The 10,696-nt window shown below is 40.9% G+C and overlaps 1 protein-coding gene across 1 annotated transcript; it reads right to left on the minus strand.

Moving 5' to 3' along the window:
* Positions 1-1,360: 1,360 nt before the first annotated feature.
* On the minus strand, positions 1,361-9,440 carry GPX5 (glutathione peroxidase 5; the record flags this gene model as incomplete). The annotated part of the gene is made up of 5 exons (XM_081246239.1): positions 1,361-1,795; positions 2,910-3,009; positions 3,488-3,605; positions 6,398-6,551; positions 9,360-9,440. The coding sequence occupies 5 exons, from the start codon at positions 9,438-9,440 to the stop codon at positions 1,589-1,591; spliced, it is 660 nt and encodes a 219-aa protein (XP_081102365.1). The 3' UTR covers positions 1,361-1,588.
* Between the last annotated feature and the right edge of the window lie 1,256 nt (positions 9,441-10,696).

Here is a 10,696-nt window from a genome sequence, read left to right on the forward strand (position 1 = left end):
TTTTTCCAAGGCATTAATTTCTTCTAATAACAATGATACGATTCTATTACATTATTATTACCAGCTCTCCCATGTTTATCAAGCACCGGATACATCACATCTTCTTGTGCATATCCACCAGTATAGCATCTCAGTTCAGGTTTGGTGAAAGTGTTAAAAACTAATTTTTGCCAGTGGCTGTTTGCGCTCCACCAATCCCCTCACCACTAACCAGATGGTGGGTAATTCAGCTTCAAAAATCTCATCTTATCATCCTCTTTCTCAGATCACTTTTGGTACTAACTATTGTAGGTTGGGTTCCCCGGAAAGACTCCAAGATGGGGATTTGCATTCAGAAAGTTTACTGGGGCACTACCTCAGGGTCAACACCTGAGAAGCAATGAAGAGAATCAGAATTTGTCAGAGGGAAAAATTGGGCTGCAGTACAAGTGCAAAAGGGCAATTGCCTACCCCTTGGGGGTCTCCACCACTGGAATGGGTCCTTCAGAGTTGTCCTAAATTGAGAAGCCAGATCGTGGCTGTTATACCTCTCGTTGACCAATAATTGCATACAGGCTGCCCCTGGAAATGAAATGTGACCTTGACCTGAGACAGTTCCTAAAGAGGGATGAAAGTTGAGAGCCATCAGGTAACAACCTTTCAAGGACCTGGGATGGTAAATCCTTCTGTCCAGGGGGTTCAGGTAATTTGGTCAATCCACCATCTGTGACAGTCACAGTGAGGAAGAAGAAAAAGGTATGACAAGTTTGAGCACAGGATAGGATTTAAAAACCACCACACTGATCCCAGTTGCTGCAGAAAACATTTTATTGGAGATAGGATCAGAGCTGGTTCTGAAGCTGAGGAATCTAAGGTTGAGAGAGGAAAGCCTGTCCTTCAAAGGGTGCTCTTCCCAAGTGCCACAATCTGAATACAGTAAAGATCAGACATAGGAAAGTTTTTGTAGGGTCCAAATTAGAAAGAGGCTCCAGGTCCTACTATCGTGAAGATGCCCTTCCCTTCATGTGAGGCAATTTCCTGCTCGCACTCGACCTAGGGCTCCTACAGAAGAGTGACAGATCAGTGGGGGCAGGGATGGGCGGGGTGTCACAGTTAAAGACTGATCTGAAAATGTTTGGAAATTGACATTACATGTTTCTCCTGGGGAAGGAAATATGTTATGAAGTGGAACCTAGATTGTATGGCTATACACCCCATTGCTATTTCTACACCTTTAGGGTACAGAGAGAAGGAGAAATCAGAATGTGTAGCAACGTTCTTTTTCAGGATATTGTAACAAACTGAACCTTCCTCATGGAAGGATGATTTTCCTTTGATGGATATGCATTATTAAATTTGTAACAGATGTCTGAGGATTTAGGGTTTCCATTCTGTTTTTTCTTCACCCACATACTCTTGCAAGGGGAAATAGCAGTAGCCTTCTGAATATAAATCTACTTGGTAGAGTGGGAATTTTGGCACTATAGAGGTGATTTAGTCAAGTGGAGGCCATTTAGGAAGAGAGTGTAATGAAAAGATGGATTTTTTTTTTTTTTGAACAAGTCTTCAGGTAAGAAGCAGAATGACTCCTGCCCCCAACTTGGTCTTCTTATTTGGTTTTGATCTGTTTCAGGTATGCCAGAATATCTGACTTGACTGTACTGACTGGAGCCTGATGGAACCAGCGCATGACAGGGACTCCATCAGGTCCCACCAGGAACTTTTCAAAATTCCAGCAGATGTCATGGGCCATGATGGGTTCCCAGGATATATGTTTGATTGAGCCCATAAGTTCAGAAGGGTGAGGACAGGATTGCTGCAGCAGAGAGATGGAAAAGAGAAATGACAGTATCATTTCTGCTCTTGGATGATTCAGGCTATTTTCACCCACAGGTAATCTACTCCCTCTTATATCAAGATATTTTCATTTCCTCTGATTACTAATATATTCTCTGAATCACAAAGATACCAACTACCAAGAATGTTGTAGATATTATAGCAAAAGTCTATTCCCTCTTTCTGTTTCTCCCTGTGACCACATCACAAAATCCTGCTGCTATGAATAAAATACGTCACCTCTCTAGCTTTCAGTTTCCTTTTCTGCAAAGTGAATGGTTTAGATTAGAATGTGGTTTCCCAGGTCTTGATGCTCCATGGGCCAGTAACATTTCAAAAATATCTTTTGGGACCAATAGGAGTTCCGACATTTTGTTTTGTCAAATAAGAGAAAATTTTAAAAACATCATTGCTTCACCATTTAGTTTTAAAAAGATAATTATAAGAATAAATTACATATAGGTACTAATCTTAGAATAAAGGGTAGCCCTATAAATCAGTTGAGTTTATGAAATCCTCCTTATATTGTCCTATTTTTTCAATTTACTGAGAATATATAAAAATCTCAACATAGGCCAGCTTTGGCCCACAGTTCAGCATCTAAGAACACTGAACTCTGATGATCTTTAGGGGCCCGTTCAGCTCTCACATTCTCTATATCTAAGAGTCAGTGTTTCATAAAAAACACTTACTACATTGTATTATACCTGATTTCTATGTCATCCTCTCCAGTATGGAATCATCAAGGAATAGGGACTGTTTCTATTCATCTTTATATGCTTATTATTTAGAAAACTGCCTTATAGATAGCAGGCACTCAACAAGTATACCTTGAATGTATGAATGAATGAATGTCAATGAAAAAAAGAGCGTGGTCCCAGTGAAAGGTGCCACTCTACACAAATCTCCACCACACAAAGCCAGAGCATCATAGGTACTAACAAATTAAAGCCCAATCCCTGTGCTAATCTGGAGATCTCTTCCAAAGAGTCCAATCCCACCTCCAGGCAGGTGCCCTTGGATCCATTTCTACCACACCAACTTTATGCTAGGAATATTTGGGAAGAAGAGGCTTAGGTCAGTGATTAACTCACCTTCAAGAAGGTGAAGACTTTCTGCTCTTTTTCGCCATTCACATCCCCTTTCTCAAAAAGCTGGAAATTAGGTACATATCCTCCTCCTGGAAGGACATACCTGCAATGAACCATAATGTTCCCAGGAAGCTCCAGAATATATGAAAGAAAGTTATAATGGGGTACCAGAATTTGAGGTCATGAGAAAGGGGAGAGAGAGGTGGAGATATAGAAAACAGGGCTGGGAAGGGGAAATAAGGCCATTTTCAAACTTTGGGCTCCCTGATTCACTTTATTTTTCTCTATTCCACATCCTATCACTGTCTCCCCCTGCACTGTTTCTGTACCAGCAATACCAGGAGCTATTTCTGTGCTCCTGCTCCTCTGTGGTCCATCCAGTTCTCACTTCCCAGAGAGGGAGAGAGAGTGTCTGGCACTGCCAGACTCATATCAGCAGAGGCCAAAGTTAAAATCAGTTTGCAGATGCCCCTAAGCCTTTTAACCCACTACCCATCCCAGAAGTCCCCAATATGGAAGTGCTTCTGGAAACAGAGGAAAGGTAGACAGAGACCCCTATAGTGTTTCAAGCAGGCACTTACTTCAGTCCTGGAAGGATCTCTGAGTTCTCTCCTGGTTCTTGCTTTCCAAATTGGCTGCAGGGAAAGCCCAACACAGCTAGGTCAAAGGGATTCAGCTCCTCCTGAAGTGCACTCAGTTCTATGGGTAGAGAAGGGACAATATGGCCGCCTGGCTAGAGAGCTCCTTGTGTAGAGAAAGATCCTTAGAGATACCCATTTTACAGAGGAAAAAAACAGAGGCCTGGGAAAGGAAAAAAAAATATCTAGGTCAAAAAGACTGTTCGTGGCAGGGCTGAAATTAGATATTGGATCTCCAAACATGTATTCAAAATGTTATAGTGCAGTATTTCCCAAATCTGCAGCACATCAGAATCAGTTGGGGGCCTTCCTTTAAAAATAGGGATACCCAGGTTCCATTCCAGAAAAATTTCTGATTACATTCTTCTGAGATGGCTCCCCAGTCACCCTTATTATTCTAAAGCTCACCAGATCACTGCTGGTGGTATTGTAAAATGGTTTAAGTGCTATGGAAAATAGTATGGAGGTTTCCCAAAAAATTAAAAATAGAACTACCATAGATCAGCATTCCCACTTCTGGGTATATATGCAAAGAATTGAAAATAGGACCTCAAAGAGATATCTGCACATCCATGTTCACAGGAGCACTATTCATAAAAATCAAGAAGTGGAAGCAACCCAAATGTCCATCAATGGATGAATGGATAAACAAATGTGGTATATCCGTACAATGGAGTATTATTCAGCCTTAAAATGGAAGGAAATTCTGTCACATGCTACAACATGGATGAACCTTGACCACATTATGCTAAGTGAAATAGACTAGTCATGAAAAAGACAAATACTTCAGGTAAGACAAATACATTTGGTATCTAAAGTAGTCAAATTTATAGAAACAGAAGGTAGAATGGTGGTTACTAGGGGCTGGGGGGAAGAGGAAAAGGAGGGCTATTATTTAATAGGTACAGAATTTCAGTTGTGCAAGATGGAAAAGTTCTGGAGATTTGTTTCACAAGAATGAATATTTTTAACACTACTGAACAGTATTCTTAAAAATGGTTAAAATGGTAAATTTTAGGTCATGTCTTTTTGTACCACAATTAAAAAATGAAAAGCTCATCAGGTGATTTTTAAACAAAACTGCGTTTAAACATCACTGCTCATCAGTTTGCCTTCCCTCGTTGGTTAATTGGTAGACTGAATCTTTCTTTTTAAAAGGAAAAGACACACACAATGAGAATGTGCTTCTCTCCTCTGCACAAGCTGGTTCACCCTGGGTGGAGTGTGGGTAAATCTCACAGGGGCAAAGAGAACCAGAGAAATTCCAAGTTGAGCTTCCTGGTGTTCTTCAACAGTCTTCAGGATGTTAAAGATGCATTCTACCTAAAAACCCTCATTGATATGCCAAAACACAAGCTTCCAACTGCCTTCTTCCCCAAGTTTTCCAATTTGTCTCCTCAGACTTTTATAATTGTCTTCTTTGTTCACCCTTTCTGAGCTAGGTATTTTCAGTCCCCTAGCAAACACTAACCAGTCCCACTCAGATTCTGCTCAGCCAACGGGGTCAACTGATATCTCCTCTTAGTCCTTTTATTTTTATTTATTTATTTATTTTTGCAATATGAGATTGCTTTCCTGTTTCCAAATGGTTCTTTATACCTTTCCCCACATCCTCCACTCTTGTCTTTAGTCATTGTAGGTAATCACTTCCTCTAGGAAAGAGACAATAAATTAGGAAACATGTCTACCAGTCCTCGAGTAGCTATTTCTCAGTTTCCTCATCTGTTATGTACAGAGTGGGAACTGAATAGATTGATTTTTAAAGTCCCTATAAACTGGTAAAATGAAGTATGGTCCAGTAGAATATTCTTCAGTCTTGAAAAAGAGGGAGGAAATGGTCTGAACTCTAAGGTACCTTATTAATTTTAAAAAGCAAATTGGCAAATAGTATTTACAATATGTTATCAACTGGGGGAAAAGAATACCCATATATTTTGTAAACATGATAATATTGGTCATCTGAAGGGAGGGGAAAGAGATGAAAAAACTTTTCACTCTAAACTTCTTTATTCCTTTAATGTTGAGCCTTGTGAATATATTACCTTGTCGAAATATAACAATCAAAAAATTTAAATCAAAGTTCTTATTGGTTCAAATATAAGAAGTACATCTGTTTCTGAAAGAAAATAATCCTGTTCATTATTTATTGGCTTTCAAACAACATGGCCTAAGATATGAGAAAGATAAAATTCTGCCCTGAGTCATGTACAGAGAGGGAGAAACTACACTTAAAGGAGGTGTTGAGGTTGGAGAGGGAGTGTTTGCCTCTATTATGGCCTCCTCTACCAGCCCTTGCTCCAGTCAAATGTGCTCCAGGTATAAAGCCCCTTTCCCCTTTTCCCTGTCTTTGTAAGTTACATGTAAAACCCTGGAAAAGTCTCAAAAACATCAATCCTACCTCCTGTATTTACCAAGGAGACTTGAATCTTCAGAGAGGCTCCTAGCTGTCAGATACATTATTGATTCTTCTGGAAATCTCAGGAGTAAAGCAGAGGCAGGACATAGGAAGGGGTCAACAAACGTTTTCTGTGAAGGTCCAGATAGTAATTTCAGATGGTCTCTGACACCATCACTCATACAACCACTCAACACTGCCTTGTAGCTTAACATCCATCACAGACTATCTGTAAATGAATGAGCATGGCTATGTTCAATAAAACTTTGTTTACAAAAGTAGGCTGGCCAGATTTGCCCTGTGGACCATAGTTTACTGACTCCTGACATCAGGGAATAAAGTCACTTGATCATGAGTATTTATGTTGATACATAGAATTAGAATATAATTCCAACATGACTTAGAATATAATGAGCTGGAAAATTTAGTCCCAAGGAGATTTGGTTATGAACTCTTACCAGGATATTGGGCTGTCAGACTACAATAGGTGGCCACATTGACAAAAAGGACATGCTTGCCCGCATACTGCTTGAACTGAATGTGTTCCTTTCCATTAAGAGTGAAAGTGTCATAATCATAGATGGTACCTTTCACATATTTGTAGCAATCCATCTAGAAGATTTTTAAAAATCGTAATATTAGTAACAATAATTCCTAACATCGGTATAACCTTTCAAAGCACTCAAAGAATCATGCATATATTAACTGAGACCCAGAAAACAAATAAGAGTTGTCTAAGGTGTCAATGACAAGACTGAAACTAGGTCTTGTGACTTGAAAGGCAATGGTTTTTTGAGCAACAAGCAGTCAAGTCTCTCTATTATCCTGGCAGAGGTGAGATACCAGGAACTGCTTGGATGAATGGAAAAGAGCAGAGATTCATGAGCTGGAATGGGATGGCCTGGAAGTAAGTGGAGCCAAACAGAAAAGTACACTGCCTTTCATGCTTCTATGAAAGTGAGGCTACTCCTTGTCTCTGTGTTGAAGGCATCTTGCCTGACTTCTTCAGTGAAGGGAAGGTTTTAAATTGCCTAAGTATTTTAGGATGGCCTTGTTACTTCTTTAACTTTCCCTAGGTCTTCTGACTTCTTACCCCACTCATCAGCATGGTGGAGTGGAAAGAGCTCTACTGGGGAATTAGAAGCCAGCTCTATTGTTAAATTTCTTTATGGACCTGGGGAATTCTCATCCTTGGCCCTCAGTTTTCCCACTGGTAAAATGAAGACATTTGTCTAGATTCCTATCAGATCCGCAAGGGGCCTTCCAGATTTAACATTCTAGAATCTAATATTACCCCCACCTTGAGTAATTTTCTCTCTCAATGCACTAGCCAATACTGTGAAATTCTAACTTTTTGTAGCTCCCAAGAAAGGAGATGGAGAGCTCAAAAATGCATCTGTGAACAGGTCGCTAAAATCTGCCTAGCAGCATCCAACTTAGCACATACCCAGCTCCTCACCCATTGTGTTTGAGGTATCTAATACCTGCCTTCATCATCAGCTCCATCTAGCCTATACCTTATCAGATCTCCTGAACATACCTGAGCAAATTTCCACATAACAGAAATAAGCTCCACGTGAAATCACCATTGCCTGTTCTTAGGTTAAATTCTTCTACAGGCAAATCTCACCCTATCCCTCCGCTGTCTCTATCCATGCAGGATGCATGCAGTACCCAAAGTATGCCGACTCCACAGTGCTCACCAGCACATCCTGATCTCTTTCCCTATATCGGGGAAGCCACTACAAATGGCTTATGGAGTATAGGAAATGTAAAATCCGGAATTATGAAAAGAAAGCTAATGTCCAAACCACCCGGTGAGAAAAAGGCAGAGAGGTACTGACCAGAGAAAGGAGGGAAGGTCATAATCTGATAAGAAAGGTCCAGACTTAAACTGCGATTAAACTAGACTCCCTGGAAATGCAATGGACTATAAAGGATTTTAGTCAAACACCATCTGCCCCCACCTAAAGAAGTGATCCAACACAAAATCAAACCAAACTCTACCACTGATTCTATCCCTAGCATACCAGGTTGTAGCTACTTAGGCTCTGCTCCTGGGGAGAGAGGCATTTTCTCTACGCAGGCTTTTGCACCTTTCCCTAAACGCATACACATATACACACACCAGCAAAACTGAGACATGTATAAAGAGAACATTGTATCATAGCATCCATTCCTATCTCCCTGATGCCTGGTTCCAAGCTAAACATTTTTAAGAATTTGCCTTTTTTTCCCCATGCTACTGCAAAGAAAATTACTGAAAATCATGTTGGGTACCAGAATGTGGGGACTTAGACTCTGAACTTGAAGACTCCTCTTAGTCCAGTCCAGCTTACTCCTGGTATTCATTGCTGTTTCACATTTATTTAAGTCTGTATGATATGTCTCAAATACTTCCAGACTCAGCTTTTATTAAACAAATTCTACAGCCCAGGATCTCCACACCCAAGAAGGCAGCACTGGATAACATAAAAACCATATCAACTCTCAAAAATAGGGAAATCACTCAGGAGGCTATCTAGTCAAGAGGCAAGAAAATCTTACTAGAGTTGCCTTTTATAGAACACATTATATGCATAATAATTATTGCTCACCTACCCAGTAACTGGGTGAGCAGATGGGTAGATACTGTTACACACATATTTATGGTGAGAAAGCAGAGACTAACAGAGGTGAGTTGACTTGTCTAAGGCCAAAAGTGATAACCCACTATGTGAATGAGAGTTTGCTTGCCCCTAACTTTCATGATTCCTTTTTGCTTCCGAGTCATCTAGTTCATTGCTATTCTTCCCTGAACTGCTCCTACCACTGCCATACAAACATTTTCATCAATAAGGCAACTGAGCCATGAATTGGAAATAGAACTGAGGCCAGAATCCAAGACTCCTGATTTCAGATCCAGCTGTTTTAGGCCTCCAATTATTTTTTTCCATATGTTTTATGTTTCTCTGATAACTCTCTGATTTTATCCATCCCTAAAACTTCCACATTAGTTTTTTTCCACCTCTTCATGGGTTTCCTGCTTAGCTGCATCTGAGATGACTCAACTCAGCCTCTCCTCCAAACCCTGGTCCCCAGCCACTCTGATGCCCACCACTGCCCCATGCCTCAGACCCAGCTCTGATGCACATACTGATGTGACTGGAGGGGTATCCAGGCGACCTCTACCTGGAGAAGGAGGGGAGAAAGGACCACAGTAAAACGACACTCTCGTCCCTACCCATATTCAACTCAAGGAACACCCATTCATAGGAGTGAAGAAAATTCAAGGAGAAGAGAAGAAAGGTTTAGGGGAACCCGCAAAGAGGGAGAAAGCAGAGGTCAGAGTCTTACAAGAAGGACTGAGGGCAAGATTTGGGAGCAGGACAGAAGGCTCCACCTTTGAGCCCTGTCCCACCCTCTCTGGTGGTCACTCACCTTCTCCAGCTTAGAATTTGACTGCACGAAGCCAGCTAGGAAAAGGGGGAAAAGATAGGAGACCCTTAACTGTACAGTCATGACTAGTATCTGTAGATCACTTGTCTGAGAGTCTGAGGTTGTCAGGTACCTGGCAGCCTTTCGATACCCTGGCAGGGACTAGCCCAAGCCTATGCAGGCCAGTTGCAGGGTGGCAAGGATTTCTCGAGCGTGAGTAGGGCAAGAGGACATAGAATTCAAACCACATCCTCACCTACACACACCCCCGTGAGCACTCAGCGCTCACTAGTGCGATGAGGACCCGGGACTCACATAAATTCTGGCAGAATTATGAAAAGGTGAGGGCAAGCGCTCCACAGTCCTTAAAGACTATTGTCTATTTTTTCTGAGTGGATAGCCGTATCTAGGTGCAGACATCTCAGTAAAGTCACTGCAAAAAGGCATGACATAGATATTCCAAATACTAATCCTAATATTATTATGTAAGTTAAAAAAAAATCAAAGAATGGACCACCTGTGATCCATTAGAAGGAAACTGGGCCTGAGGAAGGGAAAAATATTTGCACGTTAATATGTTCACTGTACAAATGTTTACAAAGGCTTTCATGTGCTTACTAGTCAGTAAGAAAACCCAAGCAGCCCAAGAGAAACATGGGCACCAGATAGTAAACCATGTGGCATCTGTAGTAGGATAGAATGTTCTCCCTTACCGATAATTAAAGAGGTATAAACAAGAATAGTTACATTTTGCATTTATCAGATTGGCCAAAGTTCAAAAGAATGGAGGTGCCCAGTCTCGGTGTCAGTCTGGTATAGGAGGCTCTTACACACTAGGTGGGGGCAGGGAGGACTACTAATAGCCAACAGCTTTCTGGAGGATAATCTGCCATTTTGAATGTGATGCTTTTTTTTAAGTAAATAACTTAAAAATTTTTTTTTTTAATTTTGAAATAATTATAAATGTATAGGAAGTTGCAAACACCCCTCTTAATCTCCTGGAAGCCCAAAGGCCCAAGAAGGATAATGGAAGTGAGACTCAAGTTCCTCTAAGGATAAAAATGTTTTGCCTCTCGACCATCATAAGAACCCCCATCCATTCAGCAACAGTTTCCAACCACTGCTCAATAGTCTCAGCCAAAAGTTTAGAATAGATGAGTTGATGATGCAGACCTGGAGCCCTAGGAATTGCTGAGTGTCTCACATAAATAACATATTTAAATCTCACCAACTTCATGGGGTGGGGGGCTGACCAGTAACTTTCTCTTGTCTACAATATAGTTTTACTTTCCGGACCTCAGGTGCTAAGGTTTGAGTTAATCATACTCCTAAATTCATGA

The sequence above is a fragment of the Mesoplodon bidens genome, assembly GCF_964165515.1.
Source record: "Mesoplodon bidens genome assembly, chromosome: 10".
Lineage (NCBI taxonomy): Eukaryota > Metazoa > Chordata > Mammalia > Artiodactyla > Ziphiidae > Mesoplodon > Mesoplodon bidens.